The following is a 27267-nucleotide window of genomic DNA, read 5'->3' as shown; positions in this document are numbered from 1 at the left end:
GGTGTCTTTACGTAGCTCGGCAGCTCAGTCACTTTCCCCTGGAAACATACAAAACTTGTGGCTTATTGAATCGCAAATGCTCAGGCTGGTCCCCATTCCGGTGTGTAGTGTTTTGATGTTATCAAATCGGATTTTCCTCCCTGACTCCCCAGTCGGAGCCCAGTTATTTCTAGTCCCTGTTTCTTTCACTCTCTTCGTGGTGACTTGTTGCTCAGGGAAGTCTCTGGAGAATAATATCTCCGGCAACAATTGCTCTATTGTTTCCTTGCCTTCAACTATTACGCCCCTTAATTACAGTTAGTTTGGAACACATCACATTCTAGGTCTTCCCTAACCTAACCTTACAACCTGACATTCTTCCCCTTTAAAAATGAAACCATACATCCACCCCGACCACCACCACCATGGGAGCTGACTCCTGCACCGTGACCCCTCTCCTAGGTCCACGAACTGTGCGATAACTTCTGCCACCGGTACATTAGCTGTTTGAAGGGGAAAATGCCCATCGACCTGGTCATCGATGAAAGGGACGGCAGCTCCAAATCAGACCACGAGGAACTTTCAGGCTCCTCCACAAACCTCGCTGACCATGTAAGTCTGAGAGCTCTGGCCTCCTTTAAGGGCCACTGGGCAAGCCCCATTTTATTCTTCTTCTTATTTTTAAACTTGTGACATCTATTTTGGGAGGCATAACAAACCAGGGAGGTGGCCCAGTGGTTTGTGCTCTTTTTATGAAAAGTTACCTGGTTTGGGTTTGGGTGATGTTGAGTGTTAGCAAATTGTCTCTTTGATGTGATGACTGCTACCCATCTACCCCCCACCCCTCACCCCCAACGCTGTAATCAGTGCAGACGTGGGGGTAGAAAGAGGAAAGAATTCAGCTAGGGGACAGGATGGTAGAGAGAGAAGAAGGCTTGAGGGAAAGAGAACTGGGGTCTGATGGTTGATTTCCCAGTCTCTCGCAGAGGTGACAACCCTGAGAATTACTGGCAATCTTGCCTTGCATTAGAAATAAAGGAAGGAGTGAACACATTACAATTCTCGGGCTTTTGCTGTATGGAAACTTATTGCCAGAATATGGACTTATTGCCAAGTGCCTGGAGCATCTTCATAATAGAAGACAGTAACCTTGATGAACCAATTATTAACGATGTATTACAGAAAGCTGAGGGAGTTATGATTGAGTAACCATAGGTTAGTGGTTGAATTTTAACACTTTAACAGTTGGTGAATGAGGATGAAGGGTATAGTTAAGGAATGACTGTGTGCCAGGCCAGGAAAGGAGATTTTTCTCTATTCTCTCTGTTTTCAATCCTATTTTGGAACTGATCTAGTGAGTCTGATGCTCATAAGAAAAAAAAAACATATGTAGTGAGACTGAAAATTTGAAAAAGAAGCAAAGAGAAGAAAGCTTGCAGCTGGTAGGAGAGGCAAGAGTGGTGAGGTTAAAAAGAGTGGGTGTGAACAGTTTATTTATAGGCGCTCCAGCCTGGGGGTGGGGGACAGATTTCTATAGATACTGCAGTCAGTTGAACTCAAACCTAAACGACACAGGCTACCATCTAAAAACTTTGGAACTGAAATATTAATTTAACACCAGGTGTGGAGTCACACAGGCATTGAGACGGGAAGGAAGTTTGTGTCCTTCTCACCCCGGATGCCTGAGTGTTCCGGAGTTGAGGTGTCAATTGAAATGTCAAGATTGCCGACCTGAGTCGAGATGCAGAGTGAAGGGACCTTCTGTGAGGTTCTTCTCTCATCTCACCAAAAGTTTTGATAGGATGCAGCCATACGGTGTAATCATTAACCTTTAATGCTGTATGGGAAACCAGTCTAGGAACACAGGTGTTTAAAAAGATAGGACAAAACTCAAGCTCTGGGATAGCCAGCTGTGACACACAATAACTACTTTGGTGTTAAAGCTCCTCACTGGTGTCTTCTGTCCTGGAGGGAAGACTCTGGGATATATAACTCATTTGTTGTTTTGGGACATGCAACAACATACAACAACTCTCTCTGTATGTTGAATGCATTAAGCAAAACCCCAGAGGGGCATGCAGCTGCAGTTAACCAAACCAAACGCATTGCAAGTCCTTTCAATGGAGTCAAGACCAGCACATGGAGGCCCTGCAGGCAAGAGTAGAACTGCCCCCCACCACCCCAACTCCCAGGATTCCCCAGGCTGTAATCTGTATGGAAGCAGATGGTCTGTCACCTCTTTCTCCTGGGTAGCTGTTGGTGGGTTCTAACCACTGACCTTTCCGTTAACAGTCAAGCAGTACTTAACCACGGTGCCACCAGGACTCCTGGCAGCAGTAGCAGCTATAAAAAGTTAATGGGTTGAACTGGCTATTAAGAGGTGTGCCTGCGGTCCATGAGACCTGACACACTCTCTCTCTCTCTCTCTGAAGTATTTGCTTCTGGGACTGTTGGTTTGTTTGTTTTCGTCATTTCTTGTTTCTAAAGTCATGTGCATTGACATTTTTGGGAGGAAGGGAAAGACTTCTACTTACATGGTTTGTAGGATGAGAGCGGTCTACGGCCAGGGAAGCTTGGCATTTCCAGGGCTCTCAACGATTCGGGTTTTCTAGAAGAGATTTCTTGGCAACTGTTTCTTGAGTGGATGTATGGGTCTAGAGCATGCTGGTGTTTATACAGAAGAGAGATAAACTAGGCTGTTTCGAGTACTGGCTGGCAGACAATGCCAATGCGAGGAGTATTGTAATATTTAAATATATACTCAAGGAGGAATTTGTATCTAAGAGGTTAGTGGATTAATAATTTAATAGGCATCATCCTTGGATGAAAGAGTCCGCTGTAACATTTGTTGCTCCCCGTTCAGGCCCCGATCAAGTGAATATGACAACTGATTTATTTTGAACCCATGAGGGCTTGCCACCTCATTGGGCGTCATAATTTAAAGCCTTTTATTTCCTAGAGATCTGAACTATAACATTTTTACTTCAGCCCCCTGCTATTTGTTTTGAAAGGAAGCAATAATTTGTTCCTCCAGCATACCGAGTGGGAACTGGGGAGGCTTGCCACAGACTTGTATTTTATGCAGGAGGTGAGAGAAAACCTTGGAGAGACTGAGCCACGTTCATATTGATGGTTTTTGTGGTAGGCCGCCTCTTGCAATGTGAATGCGCTTATGCTTCAACGGGTTCTTAAAAAACTCATGCTCCCCCCACCCCAGCCCCCACCGCCCCCCAAGCACCTACCCTTCAGCCACACACACAAAAGTGAAAATACTACAGAACCACTACCTGGAAAGTGGCTTGAGTGGAACATTTTCAGCATGTAAATGTGTCCAATTTGAATCTCCAGGTTTATTTTTTCATTTGCTTTGATATGCATATTTAATACATTGCCCCAGGCTGGATCTCATTTGGTGAACGCTGGTGCACGGGTGATGCTGAGCCACTTCAGAAGGACCGAGACAGCCTGTAGTTTTCTCTGTTTTCTCTGTTGGCCCACTATTCTGATCTACTGAGCTTCCTCGTGGTTTTATTTGCACATGAAATGCTGAGAGCATTTCAACTTATTGGCTATGAATAATGACAGCTAAAAAAGAAGGGTAGTTTAATTTGTTGCGTGCCAAGGTTTCTCTTGTGGAGGTGACAGTTTGTGACAGCTGTTTGACACCCCCAAAACATATACACCTCTATCCTTATTAAGTGGTATCAAGCTACATTGTGTGTGTGTGTGTGTGTGTGTGTGTGTGTAAGAAGGGTGCAGGGGGAAGAGGGAGAGAATGAAAGATAGAGAGGAGTGAATAAGTGTGTGTAATTCTGTGTAGTAGAAAGCAGAGAGATGTGCGTCAGAAGCAACGCATTAGGGACCAAAATAGCTTTTGATTTTCTTATTAAAGAATTTGAAAATAGAAGTGAATCACAGCAATTGATATAAACATCTTGAAAGCACGTATTATTGGCAGACTTAAGAATAAATTGTATATACTCACTATTACTTGTTGTGCTAATTACACATTCCATAATTTTATATAAATAACCTGATATAAGACATAGCTGTATTGCTTATAAAAGGCAACCATAAGTCTCATTTTCCATGCCTTATATTCAGTGACAATACTGAGTCTGTTCATCTGTTATTAATACTTACATGGTGGGAATTATGAGGAAAAGACGTTTGGAAATGAGATAACAAAAACATTTTTTAAATGAAGCACTAGCTATTAGAATTCTTTTGTGTTTTGTAACTTCAACTTCAAAATGAATGCAAATACTTTAGTATTACAATATATTTTATTTTATACCCTCATTGTACACGTCATAGTTATAGGTAAGGGATGCTACTCTAGTGTCCTTGAAATATTAGGGAGACAAATACACGGTGGTGAAAAGAAATAGCAGTTCATGTTGTTTCCCAGACATTCAACTTTATCACGTTTAAATTAAGTAGGCAAAGAAACTGAATTTTTTTTTTTTTTAGTTTCGACTTAAAAACGATGTGGGCTGACCACCCTAGTCTATAGTGTTCACAAGTGCTAGATCATATCCAAACTGTCTATCCGCGTAACTGTCATTTGCTCTTCAGAGAAAAGAGATGAGGGATACATTTGGTTGAAATGTGTTTTCCAAGCTAAGCTGTATTTGCTTTCCTTGCATACATAGTTAGAGTATTATTCCTGGTTCATGCTCCTAAGAATCCTACATTTTATTTTCCTTCAAAGAATTAGGTCAGAAAAGCAAATATAACAAGTGTCTTAAGCTTGATTAGCCCTGATAGCACCTCTAAGAAAAAAAATTATTTTAACTTCTATGTTGACAATTGTAAGTTACATGAAGATATACTGATATTTTCTTCTGCATATCTGAATATGCACAAGTTTATTTATACCTATAGGTTGGTTTTTTTTAATGGGCTAGGTTAGAGGAGAGACTCCCAGAACCTTGTTCCCGATGGAGAACGCGCCCAAGGACTTATAGATAAATTCTATTTCTCTCAGAAAAATTAAGGAGCAATCGCTTCTCGGCCTTTTGGCTCAGATCAAGTGTAGAAAAATAAAGGAGAGGTGGGCAGCAGAGTATGCTACGTATAGGTGACACACTATCAAAGGGGAAATAATGAGATTTGGTCATATTATTAGTAAGAGGGTTGACTTATTTTATGAGATAGCGTCTTAGGTTCTAGTCTTATTCAGGTTATCTAGTGTTACCCAAGATCTGTGAGGCTCCCCCCAGTCAAGTGCCCCCTCTGAGCTCTCAGTGTCCTGGAGACAGAGCTGGGGCGTGGGTTTTCTTTCATTGTACTACTTCCTAGTTTCTAGTGGTTGATAGTCTTCTTGTCAGTGTCCCATCAAGACTAATTATACTATTTAAATCATCCAGGCAATGTCCTTGGAGTCTATTTTCAGAGTAAGTGTGATGGAGATGAATGAAGTTAAAGGTGGACTTGTCAGCCACATAGGCTTTCACCACCAGATGAAAATTTGTTTATTTTGGGAGGGTTTTTTTTTTTTAGCCTAGATGTCCTGTGGGGTGTTACCATACATTTCAAACTTACAGGACCCATTTTATAATATAGTATGATACCAAAGATACAAGAAGAAATTTGTCTTTTCTAAAAGTTGTTCCATTAAATGGAGAAATCATTTGCCAAAAGGTACTTGCCACCTCCTTGGGAGGAGCTCCCATGTTATTTCTAGGAGCTCGATCGAGGGATGGAAATGGGGAGATGAGGGAAAGACCCCGGCTGTATTTACATTTTTAAGGAGTGAGCCCATGCTCTGAAAGCACACATAGTTCTCCTGAGTTCTTATGTCAACTTTAGAATAATGAAGGAGGAATTCCAACTTTTTAATTTTTTTAAACCACACAATGAACATTTCTAACGTTTATAGACTTGAAGACTTCAGGGCGGGAGCCCTCACTCTCTGTTTTTAACGTTAGCATAATGTCAGTTAGGAGCTAAAGCGCCACGAAGCCAAAGGGACAAGGTGACTTAATATTAATTGCGTGCAAAGATATAAGTAGATCCTGCTTTTCTTGCTTACATATAGCAAGTCAGATGAGTGTAGCATACTTCCTTTGCGGATTAAAATATCTTTATTTGTGCTTATTGTTTCTCTCTACCTAAAAGCACCGATTCTGAATTACTTTACTGATTTGCAAGCTCACATTTCATTTTTATCTTGAAGTGTACACGTTATGTTTTCGTTTTGTAGGCTCTAGAGGAGCTGATGCTTCTTTGTAAGCATTTAAACAAACAAACAAACAAACAAAGAGAAATAAGAAGAAGAACTGGAAATGACCTAGGAATGACATGGACTCACTCTCTCTCTGATAGCGTAGAGATCCAGGTGCTCAGGACCAGCGAAAGCAGGGCATCACTCGCCTCAGGTCATGTGCTGCGTTTGTTGGAGGTGGTTTCCAGGAGTCGTGTTCCCGGTCCACTTTCCTCTCTTCTCGTCCACATACCCTTGAGTCCCCTTTTTCGTTTTGGATTTAAAATGAATTTTAGGTGATTTTAGATTGAATGTTTGAGTGTGGTATGGTTTGTCTCTCTCACCACCTACTCCCGCCCCTTCTCCTTTTTTTTTTTTTTTTTTTTGCCTCCTTGAAGTCTTACCCACTTTACGTCCTTACTCAGGTTTTGTATTTATTTGTAAGTCCTACAGTCATGCATCCGACCACACAGCGTTTTGCCCATGCAAGCACCGTCAGCAGCGTGGAACCGTTTCAGCCGGGAAAATAACCCACTGATTTCTGCAGGACTTATCAAGGGCTGTCCTGTAGGCAGGTGCCCTCTCGGAAATGCCATCACTCGTCTAAAATTGCCACCCTACCGGCCACTTCCACAAAAGAGGCGAGCAGAGGATGTGCTTTTTACGCCTAGCGGCTCCCGTCCTCTCTGTGCTCTTTTCTAGATTTAGCAAAATTCAATGATGGTGCTAAATCAATTTTTTTTAACTTTCAAGGGAGAAAACACTGGCAGAATTGTGTTTTCTAGGGAAAGCTGTGTGTAAATGAGAAACAGAGGAGAGCAGCCGAGTGATCTCCTGTGGCCCCACTCCTACAAGCTCTTCCCATATTGTCTCCTGCTTTTATATTAATTACAACTTGCATTATCAGCTGTGAGTCTGTAGCCCAGCAAATAGAAAACACTGCCCCTGGAGACCTAGCTTCTTGTAGCTATTTTCCATCTCCCTCTGTTGTGCTCCGCTCGGTCTTCCCTGCTTTTCTGCTGGTAACACTGCTCTTTTAATGCAATTACGGAAGAGCACCGAATTGGACTCCCAATTATGAAGGCCGCTGGGAATAGAAGCATGCTCACTGCCTGCCCTCTGGTGTCTTCAGGCCGCTTGCTGTGGGCTGGGGAGCAGGGCAGACCCTGTGGAGTACATGTAGCTGAGTACTCACCCACACACCTGCACACACAGAGCGTGCCTCTTTATTTTTCTACGTACGTCATGTACTTTTACACGCGTTCCTATGCCACGCTGGCTTCCGGATTCACGAAACTTATGCATCTCATTTGGCAGAAAGCCAGGCAGTTATTCTGGAAGGATGTAAACTTGGAAACTATCTAGGGAAAGAAAAAATAAATAAATAAATGGAGAAGAAACGCCGTATGATACAAATATTTTAATCTCAGGGAAAAGCCGATGTTCTGAGTATTGGGTTATGTTTTGTCTGTCCTTGGGGGATATATATATATTTATTTATTTATTTAACGGCCAAGGGGGTGTTTTACTGACTAGATTATCCATATTTGCTTGCATATGCTCAGTCGCCGTGTACAGCAGCGGAATCTGGGCAACTTCAGTGATAACTCCTGGGCCTTGACACCCCACAGGGAAGGAATATATCCTTCCTTCAAATTCCATAGGCAACATGTGATAGTCCTTAGTGTGAATCAGTCTCTTAAACCAGATCGTAAAACTTGGGGCCCTCCGTGGAAATAAATGTTCTATGACACTTTTGTAAGGCAGCATTTTTGAGGACAAGGGAGGGGCGCCTGAGTGACACAAACACTTCTGCCCTCCCCTGCCAACTGCGTACGCTCAACTGCTAGTCACACAACAGGCACTCCTAACCACGAGAGGAACCATGAAGACAGGCCTGGCAATCTCCTTCCAAAAGGCCCCACGCACAGCAGCAGCTCTGCGTTATGGAGCAGTTCAACGCCACACAAACTCACAACACCAAAAGAGGAAAGCGGTTAGGGAGGTGTAGGTCAGCCAGTAAACTTGTACTAATACAGAGGCTGGGCTGAAAACCCAAGGCCCAACTCACTGGGAGGAAGCAGCTGCCTTTAAGGTAATGCTTTGCTACCTTCCCAACCACCCCCCCTCCAACTCCCCTTTTTAGAAAGCCCCTCCTCTGGAAAACTATCAGAAGACATGCACCGAATTATCCATTAATGCGGCCTGACTTTAAAACCCAGCACAGGGCTGAGTGACAGGCAAACCGGGGTTTTCGGTGGCAGGAAGTCCTCCGTGAGCCCTGCAAGTGCCCAAACAGAAAGGCTTGTTCCAGCTTCATGTGAACGATTGTATAATAGCTATTGGGTGACATTTGCTTTAAAACATAGTTGAGGTGTTAGTGGTTAATGATTGTAATTTTCATGAGGGGTAAGGAGCTTTTACGGCTGCCGGCTTAATAAAAGAGCCCGCAGTGCATAAAATTAATGGCGCTTGCTGTGTACCCTGAAAAGTTTAGCCTAGGTGACCGTGTTGCAGTCACTGCATTTTCTAGAAGAAAGTGCTAGCCAGTGTGTGTGCAGGACGAACCTCGTGGCACGCTGTGGCGTCTTTCTTTTTGCTTGTAATTCTTCTAGCTCTTTCTCTGCTGCCACTGGCAGACAGCTGACAGAAGAGGCTGGCAGAGCCTGAAGAGCCCCTTCCCTGTATTCTGCTTGCCTTCAACTCGAAACTATTAGACAGGTTTCTTACGTTGATAAAGAGGGCGCTCACAGACCTGGCTTTGTCGGAATACAGGCAGCAGAGAGCCTCGGTTTTCATTTTATTCTGCACAACGTCATTTCCTCATATGCTTTCGAAAGCATTTCAGGAATCCATACCTGTGCTGTATGTACAGCTATGGAATTCTGCGCCTTGTTTTCACTGGGAATCAACTGCTTGCCCGGTGGCAGTGCCAGGAGCATTCTTTGATAAGGATGTTATTCATCTGTACAATTTGGGCTTATTTTGCCTATCAAAAATGCCAGGCAATCATTTACAATCAGTTTGCAGCAGGCTCACAGAATGGGAAAAACAAGGTTTTGTTATTGGTGTTGCTGTCCCGAATAAGAATACTTTCTCATTTTGTCTCTGTTTCTTGATTTTCTTTTGGTGAAAGTTTGTGTTCTGTTGGTGCACTTCTCCAGTTGATGGTGGGGAAAATGTAATCTGACTCCTGGCTACCGCCCACCCCTGGCCATATGTGCCCTGGACACATGGCAAGATGACTTTGAGATGATCGTGACATTTGTATAGATGTTGTCCGTCTGTCCGTCTGTCTGTATCTTGACTTACCAATTCTTGTAAGAATTAGTGGCATACTTTGAGAAATCCATGAAGCTTTGCAATTTTTCTCTTATCCCTTTTGTCCTCCCCCCATACCTACCCACCGAGTTGCTTGCCAGTGGGTCTGTGGGTCTCCTAGGAGTTGTCACTTACAGGTGACCAGCATGTCGCTCTCCCTTAAAGGCTGGCCTGTCTCACGGTTTGTTCCTGCTCTCCATTTCTGCCAGAGGAAATTCCAGCTCTTGCCTGCCTTCATGCGGCGCTGATAAAGTCCTTCCTGTACATTAGAATTCCTGTTTTCCTTTAAGCAACAGCAGGGTATTGGGAATGCTCAGGAAAGGGGAGGAGGAGCAGGAGAAGAACACACTGAGCAAAGTAGCAGGAGCTGCGATTCTGAAACAAGGAGACCTTCCAGGAACAAGAACTGCGCAGTGCACGCAAAGCTTCCATGAGGCACGAGTGAAAGTTCTATCCGCTTACCAGCAGGCTAGTCGTTTGCGACTGTTTTATTTATTTATTGGGTTGCTGTTTGTAAAAACTAAAAGCTAAATGAGCATCTTCTTAGGTATTGAGGCAGTGATTAATAGTGTGTGTGTGTGTTGGTTATTTAATCAACGTGGTCATAATTTGGAGAGTATGTTAGGGCAATGCGTCTGAAATCCTCAAGGACTGCCCAGCACATTCTCAAGTCTATGTTTACTTTATTATTTTTTTGAAGAGTGTCCTTGGATGTTGTAGCTAGTTAATGTTCTGAAATATGTTAGTATCTAAGTGATGGGGACTATGTATTTTTTTTTTCATTTTGAAGACTGAAGAGTAAAAGCGTTTGTTGGATTTCTAGAAAACGTTGCTATTTTTCCTTATACGAAATGTAATAATGTATACAAAATGTAATAATGTATCTCTTGCTGAAAAGATGCTGCAGTCTAGCATGGCATCTGGTTCTGCCTTGTTCCACCAATACTAACACGTGCACTCCCCCCCCCTTCTTTCTGACCCTGCCCTCTTGGCTCCTCACTTACGGCTGAACTGGTCGCTCTGGACAAATTCTCGGTGTCCTGACATCAGAATCCTTCCTCTTGGCGAGACCATGATGACGCAACTTCCACCCACTCAGCAGGCACCCCAGGGCCCTCCAGTGGGGGCCACGCTTCTCAAAGTGGAGACAACAGCAGCGAACAAGGTAAAGGGTCCAGCATTTTCCTTGTGTTGAGTCCGCATGACTAAAATAACGTGTCGTCATCAGTGCATCTTTAGTGTAAAGGGAAGAATCGCAGGGTAAGAGGCGTCATCAGCACCAGCTCTTCTTTAAGGAGACACGATTTCCTCTGATCAATCACATTGTTTAAAAAAAATCAACTCCAAGTGAGCTGTCTAATCTTTAAGCAGACATTGCAATAATAATTGATTCGTTCTGCCAATTCTTTTACAAATTTGGTTATCTACACTTTGCCTCTGTGTATGTAAGTAAATAGAACGGGAGACCTGCTTTGCTGCTAGGATGCAGTCATGTGAATTTTACCAAGTACTGGATATTTTGCCTGTAATAACAGCTGTCAGAATCCTCTGTAACCAAGCCACTGTGCCTAAAAAACCCATAAGACGCATAAGCCCTTCTTATTAGCTCCAGGAGAAGGGTACAACTTCTATGTGGAATCTTATCGTGGGAAAATGGTCTTTGAACTTCTTAGAATGTTATTTATCCCCATTTCCATTCGGCTGACATGGTGACTTTTGTCACAAATCCTAAAAATTAGAATCATCAGAGGGCAAGGGGCCAACATCTGCAGATGGCAAGAAAGCCTCGTGCAATTCAGAACCCGTTCTACCATCGACAGCTCACCTTGCTGCACAGAGGGCAGTCATCTGTTGGGAGGAGGACTCTTCTCTGGCTAAAACGATCATTTAAAGGGAGATACATTATTGAATGCGGGCCAGGAAAGCGTATAGATTTTACTTTTTAATATTTTACATTAGATGGTGTCTGATCTCCTAGGTCTATTCCATCTCTATTATGACTGTGTTTACGACCACAATATTTAAACATTCGACAGGCTTCCAAGCCCGGGACAATTTAACCGCCCGAGCCGCGGCCATATCTGCTCTCCGAAACAGGGTGGCGGATGCAGGCTGGGTTCTTTCACTTCCCCAACTTTCGGGTGGGGGGGGGGCGGGAGGAGGTTTGAATTTCTAGGGTTCTTCTAGAGTCTAGAACATGTCCTTTCTCGGATGTCACTGACTTTAAACAGGTACAGAATCTAGGTTTTAGCAGTTTGCAAAGATCACAGAGATGGGTGCTGTCCGAGGGCAAATTAGGGAGGAAGTTGTGAATTGGATCCATTTAGGCTGTCTGTCTGTTTTCATTAGTCTGGTTAGATTGCACATGAGAAAGCAAAGCTATTGGACACATTGGAGATCACATGCATATAGCTTCAATGGATCGGCAACCCCATGACTCGGTTACAAGTCCTGGTGATGGGGGACTTCTTAGCCTGGCTAAATCTGGAAGACTTGCTAGGCGGCCACTCGCTCCTCCCCACTGCAAATAACGATTTAAGAAAAAGATGAAACGCACCTATTACTAAAAACCAAAATACCCCAACCAGTTTGCAAAAGAGGGGAACAGGAGAAGCAGCGTAATGGTCTAATGAGGCTCTCTTCCCGAGACTTGTTGTATGGGAGGCTCGCTTTGACCTTTCACTTTGCTCAGGAGTCCAGAGCTTCATTTTTCACATTCTTGCAATTACGTTAACGCTTCAAGCATTTCTGACGCCAAGTCAGCTAGCAACACCAGGCATAACTCAACACTGTGAGTTTTTCGCCTCTCTGTAGATTCATTAACAGGTCACCAAGGTCCCAACTGAAATTTAAAACTGACTGGTTCTGTTGGGTTAGTTGAGTTATGGCATGGGAGATAGCAGGGAAAGGCCAGAGGGAAGGGGAGGAGGGAACAGGAAGACCTTGTGGTTTGGGGCAGAGAATAAGTGGCGGCAACAGGCAAAGCATGAAGTTTTATCATTTTGTTAAGAGTTTTTATTTTTCTAAAGTTTTGGTCCAGAAGGTGAAAGGGCTCTGAGGTGGATAGACACTCTGGGTTGAAACAATATGTACAACCCTCTCTGTTGTGGGTAGCTGCACCCACTTATCCAGTGTTGAAGGCTTTCATGCCTGCAGGATTTTGTTCTTTAATCAGATCTCCATGGGATTACAGAATCGACATGGAAGCTTATGTGAACGAGTACTAGGAAGTTAGACCTCTTACTGTATTACAGTTGGAGGGGAAGTACAATTTTATAAAGGAGGTATGATTCCTATAAAATGGACAGTGATTTGACATGGAGAATTTCTTTATCTGCCTTACTACCTCCGTGAGTGGATCCAAAAACATAGATGTGGGCATTTTGGGCTTTGTTTTGTTTTTAATCGAGGAATCTGTACATCTTTTTTTGTTGGTTTGTTTTGGAATCTAAATCTTAAAGTCCAGACACAAGTGTATTTTCTCACACTCATGCCTACATTAGTTTTCAACATTTCTCCCAGTTATTCTGGTATTTGGCCCCACCGAATTGTCCAAAGTAGCTTTCTGTGGGAAAGATTAATTATCTGCTCCAGGGCAAAGTCAACAGAGATATCGACTGAAATCGCATGTGCTTATCCTAGGTTAAATCTTCAGGTTGTGTGTCATGGAAAACCTAGGAGCGAAAAACTCATGTGCTTCGTTTGAAATGCATTATAATGTTCCCTTGCAAACCAAGTTTGGAGTTTAGAAAAGAGTTTTCTTGCTTACTCAGAATTTAACAGGCATATGGAAAACTGTAAAATGATTCAGTTTCAAAACAAATTATGATAAACAGAAAAAATGGAGAGGAATTGTACTAAATACAATGTTTTCATACACATTTTAAATTAAACTTTAATAGCCATATGCTATAAAACAATACATGCATTTATGTTGCTTTATAATTCCCGTGAACATTTTGCTGTAATGGTTATATACAAATCTTTACTTTGGAACCCAAAAAATGCCTCATTTTATGGCTTGATAGTGAATGAGCTACAGTTACACAGGTGAAAGGTCATCGTTTCCTTCTCATGTTTGTGCAGCAAACTGAAAGGAATGGGGGCCGGGGTGGGGGGTGCGTGGCAATCAACATTTAAAAATAATATCAGAAATAAACTTGGTAAAAATGTAAAATCTGACTCCACTGCATCTTTCAAAGAGCGCGTACCTGGCAGTCAGCTCTATCAATATGAACCAGACTCTTCATTCCCTGTGAGTTCTGCTACTAGGATCAGCCAAAGCAGGGGGTGTGCCTTGCGAGTCACCTTCAAGTGAGGGAGGAAATCTGGGTGCTAGCATTAGGGTGCAGGCTTGAGGTGGGTGGAGGAGTAACTGGTTCTCTTTGTATCTGGTTTCCCATCAGTAAAAGGGGGCTCGATAATAAGGCAGCCTTGGGGTCCCTGATTCTGTACCTGCTGAGTCAAAGGCTGCTTTGTACTGCATTGTGTGTTTTTCCAGAGTAAAGACGAGGAAGCAGCCCCCTGGTTCATAGAGCACTTTGAGAGCCCTCGATGAAAGGCACAATAGATGTACAGAGTATTATTATTATTGATGGGGTTGTGTAACTCCCATTAACGCTGATGGGAGTTACGCATGTGAATTGGCAGGAGAATAGACCCCTCAGTGTTTAGAGCACATGAAATTTACATTTTTTTCCAGTGCTGTAATTGAGATGTTGACAAATTGGAGAATATTGATGAGCCTTTGTTTTAAGTATTTTGTGCCAAGTTTGTTTTATTTCCCCTGGTTTGAACAATGGTATGGGTTCAGCAGCGATGAATAAAAAGGGTAGGGTAAAGATAACTTTGTGTTTCAATATTTTGATTTGCCAATATGAAATAAATTGTCTTAGGCAAATGGAATATGCCGTTTTAATCATTAGCTATGCATGAAAGAAAAATTGATGTTGACATCTTTGCTGTAAAATCGTTGTAATGGGGCCTTCCTTACAATTCATTTTTGTAAAATTCATTTTGTACATTTTGCAGCAATTGAACAATCCCTGCGCTGTGAATAGGCAGGATTCCCAGAAATACCGAGACAGTTGGCCCAGTAACTGCTGAGCTCACACTGCACCCGACACGCACGTTAACCATACTGTTGCCAGACCCAGTTCAACCTAAATTCGCTCACTGTCTAGCCTCCCTGCGTCTGATCTTTTCAGGACACGGGGCCATACCAGGCAACTCAGTTTCCCTCCATTGTCACCTACCAAGCCCTTTCACTGGTGTTCTCCTCCCACGGCCAGACACTGAGGCTAGAATTCCAGAGCTCGGTGTTTACTTATTTATTACACAGCTCTTTAGTAATAAGGGTGATGAAGTCTACAAACACCCCTCTGATACTGAGTTAAGTGTGGATGGGCGAAATGAGTGTCTAAAATAGTATACTATTGGGGCTTATGGCTTATCATGGGTGCTATAGTTAAAAAGTACCCCCCTCCCCCGTAAGTAATTTCCATGCATAGATTTAAAACTTAAGCCCTATATTCTGTGGATCCTGAAGATGCTCTACTGGGGTTTCTTGTTCAGTCTAGGAAAACTCTGTCGATGGAATGTTTTCATCGTGGCGGCACTCTCTTAAAATAACCCTAAATACAATATGACAGATGCCATCTGGCATAATCTTTTGCTAGTTGCTTTTAACTTTTATTTTTCCTAGAGCTAAGTTCATCCCAAACTGGTCACTTACTGTTAGGGTAAAATGCAATGACGTTTCGTTTCCTTCCTGTCTTCCTAATTGTATCAAACGTTTTCTCTGGGAATATAATTGATACTTGAACAATGCCACAGAAGAAGCTGTGTATATGGAATATTTATGTTCCATTGTCCTATCCCCTCCCCAGCCCCCCAATAACATGGAAAAGAATGCCATTCATTAGCTATCAGTGAACATTCAAATGATTTCTGTTGATTTTCGTAGGGCGTTTTGGAGCAGGAACCATTAGAAGTAAAATTAAACTCTTCTAATAAATAAATGATCTGGGAGCATGTAATCGTGCCCATAAATGCTTAAAAGCTTTCTTTAATTGCTGTTAATTTTGAGTAATTTCTTCCTATATGTATCAACTTACTTGAAAAACCTGGAGCTGGAATTTCTAGATTTTTTTTTTAACTTAGTCATGTAAAGGGATGTCTCTTGATGCCAGTTGGAGTTTAATTTAGAGTCGTAATTAAACTTGAATACTGCCTCATAAACAAAAGATAAACAATAAACCAGCCACGTTCCCTGCTGTTTCATAGCTTTCTTTCCCAGATGTTTTAGCCTGATCATTTTTACACAGTGAACTACCTAGCGCAGTTTTGTGGACAGAGGTCACATGTGAGTTCTAGTACTTGCTTCTCTTTTTCTTTCTTTTAATTCCCCCCCACCCTGCCCCCTCCAACAGGCAAACTGCAGAGGGTTTTTCACTACATAAGTGTTTGTTGTTTTGTGTTTGAATTTTGATTACATAATTAATGCAGATGTGCTTTAAAGCTAACAGCCTTCCTCCTTCCAACTGTTCCAATCAATGAAGGTCTTCTTCACATCGTGAGAGAAAAAGAAGCCTATTTTTACTGACATAAAACCTTGGTTGTGAGTCAGGGAAAGACACACTTGACAATGGAGGTTTCTCCCCCCACCCCCACCCCCTTTGCCTGCCGCTGAGCCAATGCCTGCCCTCCCAGGACCAGTTATTTCTGTCCCTGCTCTTCCTTTGGCGACAGGGGTGTCTCCGACCAGCTCTGGGCTCTTCCACCATCAGCCATGGCCTTTGTACTGGCCAGGTACTCGCCGTCTGTGGAAGGCAGAAGCCATGTCATTCCCACTGGGTGGGGTAATTACTGAAAGCTGAGAATACTGCACTGAAGACCCAGGGATACTTTCATGATCCCATTAGCATAAGAGTGGGTAAATTATTCATGCCAAGTGAGGATTCTATGGGGAAAAGTATAGTTAATGCACATAGTTTTTAAATGTATCCCTTTCTGCTCCGAGACTAAATTCTTGTTGGAATCCGCTCTCAGACGTTTACGGGAAGGCTCCGGTGGCGTGTTAGAGGCAGTTCCTCTCTCTCTGCTCGCGGGGCTCTCAACAGAGACGGTGCAGCAGAGATCCAAAAGGTGGTTAAAGCACACGATCAGCTCTTGTCGCTGTGTTCCATGTCCAGTGCTCCGGATGGACAGCATGACCCACAGCAGTGGGGCCAGCGCCACGCCGCTCCCCCCTCCCCTCCCCTCGCCTTACGAGGATTCAGATGGTCCCCAAATGTGCGTGCCATCTTTGTGTCCTTATGGCCCATAATCGTGAACAGGTTGTGCAAATGGCTCTCTCTGTAGCACTGTCTGTTCCAGCAGCCTAGAAGCATTTCATATTAATTGGGTCAGCCTAATATTCATATTGACATGGGGAAAATTGCTAAAATTTATTCTTATAGCAGACAATGAATATGTGCGCTTTCTGCCATGAGGGAAGTGAAATCTGACAACTGGTTTGCGCAACTGATTAATTTTCGCTCCCTCCCCCTCTCCCCTCTCCCTCTCAACTGCAGAAAATCAAAGCATGAACACGGTCCTTCTCTGAAAACTGTGCACCACCCTTTAGAACTCAGCAAAATGGGCTGGGCAGGGTGGGCGGGTGGCTTTAGGGAAGCTTGGGGAAACAGCTCTGGTTTTCATGCCTTAATCAGGAATGAATTTACAGTGCCATTCCGAAGAGCCCTCCTTCCCCATAAACAAGCTGATAATCACAGGGAAGCTGACTCCCAATTAGCTCTCTCTTCCCTCACACAGACCGATGGGGGTGTTTATGCGTCCTCCTTGCGCTTTGATATGTCACTGCCACGTTGGTACATCTCAGGTCGCAGCCCAAAGTTTGAAAATAAAATGCTTTCTTCAGAGGAAACCCTGCTAATAAGCAAGGTAATTTCCAACCAATCGCTTCTCATGATGACGTTAAGGTAGAAATGCCAAGATTTGTGACTAAAGGGACAGATGCGTCTTATCTTTGGGGGTTTGCACCAAATGCCAAGTAGAAATATAAATTGAACAAACCACAGACATTGGGAGGAAGTGATTGAAGAAATATTGAGATGCAGTCTTGGAAGAAAATACACGAGTCAACTTATATTGGGGGAGGGGGGGGCGGGGAGAAATGTCACACGTGCACGTGCCTGTGGTTTTCTTCACGGTCACTTCCATGTATGTTAGCGAAGCCGTATAACATGTAATACTTGCTAAGCTGCTCATGGTTTCATCGTGTGGGAAGAGTCTCAGATAGATAGTGCAGGTTGAATTGGAGTACAAATGCCTACAAAGCTCAGGAATGAAGCAGAAAGGAAGACAAGATTTTAAAAACCTTTTTAAAACACCCTCCTTCCTGGCCAGGTGGCCCTTCTAAGGAAGGTTAAGGCAGTAGGTAAGAAATTCAGAAGGGCACAGCACTCAAGGAGGGGAAGTGAGGCTCCCCTTGGGTCCCAGTAATGTGTAGATAAAAGGGACATGCATAACCTTGGGGGTCTTAAGGCTATTAAAGGGCAACTCATGCCCTGTTATCATGCTGATTTTTCCATTGATTTTTGGCTGAACAGCCCTTGTTGAAGCCTCCAGAGCATCAGACACAGCCTTACAGTGCTACACGTTGTAATACACATGTTCTCTTTTTCTCTTCCTTGTCTTTGCTTTGCTCTGGAAGAATCATCTGTAAGGACGCCATGCTCTTTCCACCCCTCCCCCCCCCTTGCTTTCTTCTCTTTTCTACTTTAAGAGAGTGTTTTGAAATTCTTATTGTTTGGGGGGGGGGAGAAGAGACTAAAGGGAGGGGTAACTTTTTATTCATCTTCCTAGGTTGACATTTGTTTTTAATTTCGCCTTTAAAAATATTTTTGATGTCACAGTAGACAATAATAGAAACCATTTTTATCTACCAAATTCATCCCACGGTAGTCGGTCTGGAGCTGGCTAGTCACCAACTTCTGAATGACCAGCAAGAAAGGTTCCACTAGACTGTAGCTCCTCCTCGCAGTGACGGCAGACTGTTCTCGTTACCCTGCTGTACAACCGTCGTCTTTCAGCTTGCTGCAAAGTGACGGAAATAGAAAGGGACATGCACTCTTGCCTCTCTTTTGACCCCCAGAATTCTTATTGGGAATCCAGTTAGAGTGTCACCACGTCCAGACAGCCTTACTGACTTCCGCAGGCACAGTCCATTGGTACATTCCTGTACTCCAGTGACTCTTTCTACCTCTACTGGTAACACTGCCCTTTGCACGCCCTGAGTCCCAATGCCCCGGAATGGACTCCAAGTCAGAGGGACCCTATATTGGGTTTCCGAGACGCCTTATGGGAGCACACAGTCCTACCTTTCTCCCTCAAGGGAACTAGTGAGTTTGAACCACAGACCTAGCAGTTAGCATCATGGTGGGTGTTTACCCTGATTGCCATTTATCTTGGACATGGCACTGAGATTATTTGCTTTCTGGTCCCTCTCACCCTGCTTTTCCAAGGCAGGGATTATCACGTAGCCACCTCTCTAAACTTATGCAAACACTCTGAATCAGTAGGGACCAAGATCTACACATACCACCTTTGCTTCTCTTTTAAAGTAGATAAATTAACCAGCATTTTAGGCACATTCACTCTTGTTACATCCTTAAGGGATCATACATATTTTCAGTTTGCTGAAATTTTGTTGTAGGCAGTACTACCGTAAATAAATCAGTCATCGGTTCAAATTTTGAAATCCCCTAATATAGGATTAAAAAAAGAAGAAGAAGAAAAGAAAAACATTGCATCTTGGTCGATTCCAACTTAGAGCAGCCCTATGGCATGGAGTAGCATGATCCCATAGAATTCCCAAGGCCTTCAATCCTTACTCGAGTAAATGGAGTGGCTGGTGGGTTTGGGCAGTCAGCTTCTCAGCAGCCAAGCACTTAAACTGCTTACATTCCAGATCCTTGCTGATAGTCCTTAAGATGGGATTTGTGCTATTTGGCTTCTAATGTTGTCTTAAATTATGTACACAAGGCCAGAATTGGGAGACAGGTTTTCTTCTCCTTGTGTTGGCATATTGGGTTGCTAATTGGAAAGCCAGCAGTTCGAATCCACCAGCCCATTCTGCAGGAGAAAGATGTGGCACTCTGCTTTCATAAAGCTAGACTGCAATGGAGCTGTTCCACCCTGTCTTATAGAGTCAGTGTGTTTTGGAATCAACTGAATATCAGTGGGGTTGAGTTTGTTTGTTTATTTGTTTTTAGTAGGACATCAGTGTTGTGCAATGGTCAATCACTTGAGCTGATATCAGAAAGCTTGATAGTTTAAACCCACTCACATCGGCTCCCAGGGTTTAAAACAAAACAAAACAAAGAAATCCAACCTGGCAAAGATTACAGTTTAGAAAACCCTATGAAGTGGCTATACTCTTGCACAGGGCCACGATGAGGTGAAAATTTGACTTGACAGCACCTAATAAGACAATAAACAAAAGTGTATAGATATATGTCTTTAAATGTCATAGAGTATTGGGTTAAGAAAATTGCTTTATGTGACCAATTATTTCCCATGATAAAATCATATCGTTTGCACACCTTGCTTAGGAGTGGATCGACTTTGTGGGGAGGTAATAGGTCTTCACACACAGGTAAAGGAGTCTGGAAATAATTCTTGAATGTTTTTAGGATCAGCATTCTTTTGTTGATTTCCTACATATGTCCTCTAGTTTATCATAGTTGCTTTTGAGCAAACATAATGATTTGGGGTGATGCCAGTAAGCAAACCAATTCATGAGTTACTTTGTCTTTGCGTCAGTGAGCATCTAGAATTTTGGAGATGGTGAGTCAAGAGCCTGTGCTCTAGGATCCTGCTTTTGGAACCTGGAGACAGAGAGATGAGTTCAATCCCTTGGTTTGCTCAGTCTAAGCCATATTCAGGACCTCCATCTGTAAAATAGGGAAAATATTACCTACCCTCCAAGTGGTCCAGGGGATTATAGTATGTAATGTTCTATGTGTTAAGCACCTAACAGTGTCTGGAACGAGTAACTCTGAGTTTTTTTTAATTTCCCCTTCTTCCCTGTCTTATGCTGCCACTGATTAGCCACGTGACCTTGGGTGAGTCCCTTGATCTCTTTGGGCTCTTGCTCATCTGTAAAATAGGATTGAATTAGATGATCTTTTAAGTTCAAGCTCTAGGAGTCTAATGTTTACATTCAGTGGTCTTTTTACCCCCAGTTAGGCATTTTATATTTTAACCTAGCTAGAGAGTGGTGTGCTGGTGTAACATGAATATCTTTATTTCCTTGGCTTTACAGGCTACCTGTAATATGTATTAAGGTGTTATTATTGTTTGGGGGGTTTTGTTTGCTTGGCTGGTTTTTTGCTTCTTCAACAGGAGAGCTTTTGTCTTCTCCGTTTGGCAGGAAAATAACTAGGCTTAAGAGTTTATTTCCTGAAAATGGTAACTGCTTCCATCCAGACTTCCCGAACTCCAAACTCACTGCCATTGGGTCCGTCCATTGTGACTCATCTTGACAACCCTAGAGGACAAAGTAAAGCTGCTCCTGTGGTTGTCAGCAATTCAGAATCTTTACTAGAGAGAAAGCCTCATCTTTCTCCTAGGGAGCAACTGGTGGATTCGAACTGCTGACCTTATGGTTAGCAGCCCAAAATATAACCCACCCTACCACCAGGGCTGCTTCCACTCAGACTTAGGCTACCTCATGTAGTGTTCTTATTAGCAGTGGACTATTCAGTCGGCTTTGTACGCGGTGTTGCTGTAAGAGTAAATTCTCCATTATCCTTTGTCTAATCAGTCAGCACTCTAATGGTTACAGGTTGGGCTGCATTCCCTTAGGTCAACAGTTCGAAACCACCAGCTGCTCCTTGGGACAAGGATGAGGCTTTTTCCTTTGTAAAGAATTACAGTCTGTGAAACATACAGGGACGGGCCTACCCGGTCCTACAGGGCCGCCATGAGTTGGAGCTGACTTGGCAGTGAGTTTGTTTTTATTTGTCAGAATTTTTATACTTTACTAATAGTAAGATACTTGATAATCATGGAAACGGAGACTCTGTCCTCTCTTAAAATATATTTCAAATCATTACAGAATGTCTTAAGTAATTTTCAGAAGAACTTGACAGATGTATTTAATTGGATTCTACTTATTTTAAGACTGATACATTTATGTGAGAGGTTAATAGGTGATTAGCCATTAGCCAACAGAATATTTACTTAAAACAATTTCTCCTTCACTTTTCATAATAGCTGGAGATGATGTTACTCTTGAGTCAAAATCAAGCCTTTTTTTTTTTAACAATTTATTGGGGCTCATACAATTCTTTTCACAGTTCATACATATACATACATCAATTGTATAAAGCACATCTGTACAGTCTTTGCCCTAATCATTTTTTTCTCTTTTCTTCTTTTACATTTTATTAGGGACTCATACAACTCTTACCACAATCCATACATATACATACATCAATTGTATAAAGCACATCCATACATTCCCTGCCCCAATCATTCTCAAGGCATTTGCTCTCCACTTAAGCCCCTTGCATCAGGTCCTCTTTTTTTTTTCCCCCCTCCCTCCCCATTCCCTCCTCCCTCATATGCCCTTGGTAATTTATACATCGTTGTTTTGTCATATCTTGCCCTATCCGGAGTCTCCCTTCCCCCCTTCTCTGCTGTCCCTCTCCCAGGGAAGAGGTCACATGTGGATCCTTGTAATCAGTTCCCCCTTTCCAACCCACTCACCCTCCACTCTCCCAGCATCGTCCCTCACACCCTTGGTCCTGAAGGTATCATCCACCCTGGATTCCCTGTACCTCCAACCCTCATATGCACCAGTGTACAGCCTCTGTCCTATCCAGCCCTGCAAGGTAGAATTCGGACCATGGTAGTTGGGGGGAGGAAGCATCCAGGATCCGGGGGAAAGCTGTGTTCTTCATCGATACTACCTCACACCCTAATTAACCCATCTCCTCTCCTTCAAGCCTTTTTTTTAAAGGTTTAAAAAATTTACTGAAGTAGACTAGGAGTGTAAATTTTCATATGTTCCCTTCCAGCTAACATTTATAAGAAATGCCATCCACTAGAATAAGACCTCCACAATATCTGCATACTAAATGTGGATGATGACGGAAAGCTGAAAAACCATTGATTATGAAAGCAAGCTCCTTTATGTGTGTCCCCGGGCCAGATCGCTCAGATAGCTCCCCTGTCCCCCCCCCCCACTTTCTGCCCCCCTCACCCCACTGATGTGTAGGCATGTACACATATTTGTGTGGAGACAGTAAGCTTTCAATCTCACAAGACTCTCTTCTAAGTCTCTGTTGTTGTTTTTTAAAAATTTGTGTGTGTGGGGGGATGTCACATCACATAAAATGAACCATTTTAAGGTGAACAGTCCAGGAGTACCAGTACACTGGCAGTTTTACGTAGCCATGACCGTCTCTATCTTGTAGTTCTCAGACAGTCGCATCACCCCAAAACTAAGCCCCGTACACATTGAAAGGGGACCCCAGTTCCTTATCTCCAGTTCCTGAAAACATGCTTTTTAAAATCGAATGCATACAGACTTTTTGCATACAAGCTTTTGTCACACAAGGCATTCTGGGATACAAGTAGGGAAATTACGACTGCTTCCTGTGGCGAATACACAAATAGCTGATTGTGAGGGGGCGGGGCTTGAGGAAGGATGGATGTCCGGAAGAAGGCAGTGTGGGAATCAGGTAGATAAGAATATTCATCCCGTTCCTTCTGAGCCGCCATCGTTCTTCACCTGAAAAATGGGAATAATAACCATCTCATAAAGTAGTTGTTAGAGTTAAAGAAACATTTGCATTCTTAAAAGTTTAACTTGGTGATCAGCAAATGATGGCATCCCCAAATCACTCTCTTCGTTCAATATTTATTGAACATAGCATTTGTGCCAAGCACCTTCCAATGGCAGGAGCATGAAGCTAATAAAATGTGGTCCCTGTCTTCGGAGAGTGTATCTCTGTAGTGATTAGCTCAGCAGTGAGAAGAGGTAAGTAGACACACTTCTAACATGTTCTAAAACACAGATTATAGGTGTTTCAAAGAGGAATGATTAAGTGTGAATGTTTGCGGAAAACTTCATAAAGTAGGGAGGTTTGAAAGGTGTTCTATGATTTTTTTTTCTTGCCCAGTGTTTTGATGGCCTTTGAAGGTTGTTTGTTGCCAGGTGAACAGGGAAGGCAGGATGAGGAGCAGATGAACTAGCCAGTGCTAAGGTGCAGACGTGGGACACGAGGGAACAGCAACCAGATGGACTGTGTTTGTAGGACAGAGAAATGGCCAACAATAGAGTCTGGGGAGCATCGGCGGGGCAATATCACGCAGCTCCTTGCTTGCCGCTCTGAGAAGCTTACCCTTCGGCTTGGGCAGCACTATTTACCAAAGAGGCCGCTTGATCAGAAGTGCCTGTTGTTGCTGTGTGTTCTTTAGGCCATGCCCACTTGTAGAGAATCAGTAGCACAGATTAGCCCTTCCCCCACCCACCACCCCAGCACCTGTAGGGTTTCCGAAGCTGTACATCCTCAGAGACACAGGCTGCCACTTCTTTCTCGGGGGGGGGGGGGGGGGGAGGACAGCTCCTGGCTTCAAACTGCCCGCGTTCAGCCAGCGGCCGAGCACACAACCGTTGCACCACGAAGCTCCACAGCAGCGCCTTGCAGTGCATGCAAATACAGATTCTCAGTGGGACAGTGGAGCCGCAGAAACGAGGAACGACCTCCAGAGGTGTGCTCTGAGAAAACACACTCCACGAAGTCCTGCTCTCAGATATAGAGAAACCCATACAAGGGACTTTAAGCAGGGAGCCAAGAGGGTGAGACCCTCAACTTAGAAATGGCTCTTGTAGCGTGTGGAGGGTACATTTAAGAGAAGCAAGACAAAATCCAGAATCGTCCCGATGACGGGAAGGCTGAGTTCTTAGAACGACAGTAGACACGGAGGGGCATGGGGCTAATGTAGCGCTACTTAAGAGGAGAGCCCATTGCATCTCGAGCTGATCAGATGTGGGGAGCAGATCAGAGTCCAGAATGAAATGGAGATTTCTGTCTGGTGTGGTGGTGCCATCGTCCAGAGAGTTGCCTTTCCCCACCACGAATCTTGAAGTATGGAAGTCCAACAACCAGTAGAGAAAAGAGGAAGTGTATTTCATTTGCCTGTATGAAGTTGTTGAAGTGGAAACCTGTGAGCTATATTGGGTGAATAATGATTCCTCCAGGGCCACAAGATCTACAGGGTTATTGCCTGTGTGGCACAGGGTACATGGTAGTTACAGGTGTGGTCTCTGGTACTGACTAGTTTGCTTTCAAACCCTCAAATCAGTCACTTATCTTGGGAGAATCCCTTATCCTCATCAATTGTAAAATGAGAGTAATCTATAATATCTAGTCTGCTAGAGTATGGGAACAAAGATTAAACAATGTGGTTTCTGTAAAATGATTGTAATTTCATGTTTCATTCATCGTTGGTAAAGTATTAAAGGTATTTTTATAGATCTTTTCATTTAAAAGTTGCTTTGAGAATAATTGAGAATTTATGTACTTCCTAGTGAAGAGCCTAAAATTTAAAAAAATCCCCACATTCATATCTAGGAAAGGAAAGCAATAAGATACCAAGGGGGAAAAGCATGTACCTAATCCTCAAATAACTCTCAAACCCACTGTCACTAAATCGATTCTGTTTGCTCGGGACCCACAGGGCAGAATAGAATAGGTCCTTTGGGTTTCGAGGCTGTAAATCTTGATGGGAGCATCTTTGACCCAAGGAGCAGCAAGTGGGTTGGATTGCTGATCCTTCTGCAGTCAGCAGCTCAGTGAAGCGAGTACACCCACTGCATCACCAGGACCCCTCAAATAGCTTCACCACCTTATTTCCTGTTCTGAGCCCAGCTATTAGGCCCTAGCCTCCACCTAATGGCGGGGCAGGCGGGGGGGGGGGGCATCTCAAGTCCCATTGTACATTTTACTAATTCTTTTCTGATCCATCTGTTTCATTTCATCATGTTGTCATACTTTGTTAGGGGTCTGGGTGGTACAAATGGGTGGAGATCAGCTCAACCTCAAGGTTGGTGGTTTGAACCCACTCCATGGAGGAAAGGCCTAGCGATCTATTCCTGTAAACATTACAGCCCCCAAATCCCTCTATGTCGCACCTCATTCTGAAACACATGGGATTGACTTGAGACAGGGACCTTCATGACAGCAGCTAACACAGCATAGTATTTTATTGCGTGACTTATTAGTTGTCCTGCTTCGCTGGAAGATTTGTGAGGTCAGATTCCATGTCTTAACCGTCTTTTCCTCTTTGTGCTCTGAGGCTACAGAAAGCCTTCAATAATTATAGTAATTATCACAGGAGGATTGGGTCCATATTGTGAAGACACTGAATAGTAGTCTGGGGAGTTTGTGCTTGATTTGGTAGGTAATGGAGATCTATTGAGGACTTTTGAATAGGGTAGTGACATAATGGCCTACCTTTTGAATGTCTAATGACAAATTCCCTGCTATATCTCTGTGGCAAAAGTAGCAGCCTTGTAACACTGACTTGAAATATTTTTATTTGAAGTTTTATTTGAGAGGGTAGATATCCCTTTAGATGAAAAGGCAAATCTCAAATTTCTTTAAAAAAAGAAACTGACTTTCTCTGAGGTAATTTAGGTATCTAAATTATTACAACTCATGTAGGACCCATCTGTAACATTGTTTTAGAAACAGGAACACATTTTCAGGAATTTTTAAAATTTTTGGTAATTACTGTACTTATATAGAATTATATGTATAATCCTGTTGAGTTGAGTCAGCAGGATTCAGGAACCATATCTTCTTTAATATTTAGAAACTATGATTGAAGAATGCTTGGATAGACATTATTAAAGGGGAAAAAGGACTTGTGGTTAAATAGATTGAAATACTGTCATAGAGGAGGAATCTAACGTAAGTATTTTTGGATCACTTAACTTGCTAATGTATATTTTAAGTCCACCACGGGTGGAGGCACAGACCTTCCCATTGAAATCCTCTTTTTGATACATCATCTCTGGGGACCAGCCTTCAACTTCAAAACCCATTCTGGAAAACACTGTCCTCGTTTCAGCTTCTTACATTGAAGTCCATTCAGATAGAGTTTAATATCGTAGGGAGTCTTCTTTCACTGTGCATTTAAGAGGTGGGTCAGCATGAGCTCAGGATCAATTTTCAATTGTGTAAAAAGAAATTTCCTCGATGGCCAGAAGGCTCATGGATTGTAGCTACACTTGCACAGAATATGCTTGTAACCCAAACTATCCTTGCTGTGCTATTTCCTTGTATCAATCCAACAACATGCCCCGACTACCCCGAGTGTTGGTGTCTCTGGTAAGTACATTCAGCTATACCCTTGTAAATGTATCAGAGAGGAGGATCTCAGTGGATTCTGACTCCTGTTTTGCACTCGTCCTGAATCATATTAATACTTCACTGTATGCATGGCACATGATGTCCTTTTTATCCTCAAACACAAACGTGTTCTTTAAGTGGTCACTGAGCTGGAGGCTGGGTGGCATATCCATGAAGGAGAGAGGAGAAGGGGAGAGAGGAGAAGGAGGAGGAAATGCCATCTTTCCTCATTTGGTAGTGGATGGCCTCTGCAGTGGGTTGCATGGGACATTTCTGGGAAACAGCTGCGGAAGCTCAGCCTGACTGCTGCTCCCTGTTCTGAGAACC

The 27267-nt window shown here is 43.1% G+C and overlaps 1 protein-coding gene across 4 annotated transcripts in view; it reads left to right on the top strand.

Annotated features, from left to right (window-relative positions):
- The window catches only part of MEIS2 (Meis homeobox 2), a 234206-nt gene that overhangs the window by 5600 nt on the left and 201339 nt on the right, over positions 1–27267 (top strand). For all 4 annotated transcript variants that reach the window (XM_075532328.1, XM_075532330.1, XM_075532329.1 and 1 more), the window contains exons 6-7: positions 442–591; positions 10559–10673. In XM_075532328.1, the coding sequence (XP_075388443.1) occupies positions 442–591; positions 10559–10673 (265 nt within the window). The remainder of the gene's footprint in view (positions 1–441; positions 592–10558; positions 10674–27267) is intronic.

Source organism: Tenrec ecaudatus, chromosome 14, assembly GCF_050624435.1.
Source record: "Tenrec ecaudatus isolate mTenEca1 chromosome 14, mTenEca1.hap1, whole genome shotgun sequence".
In the NCBI taxonomy this organism is placed as follows: domain Eukaryota; kingdom Metazoa; phylum Chordata; class Mammalia; order Afrosoricida; family Tenrecidae; genus Tenrec; species Tenrec ecaudatus.
Note: the sequence above shows the minus strand (reverse complement) of the source record. Positions and strands in the feature narration are given on the sequence as shown.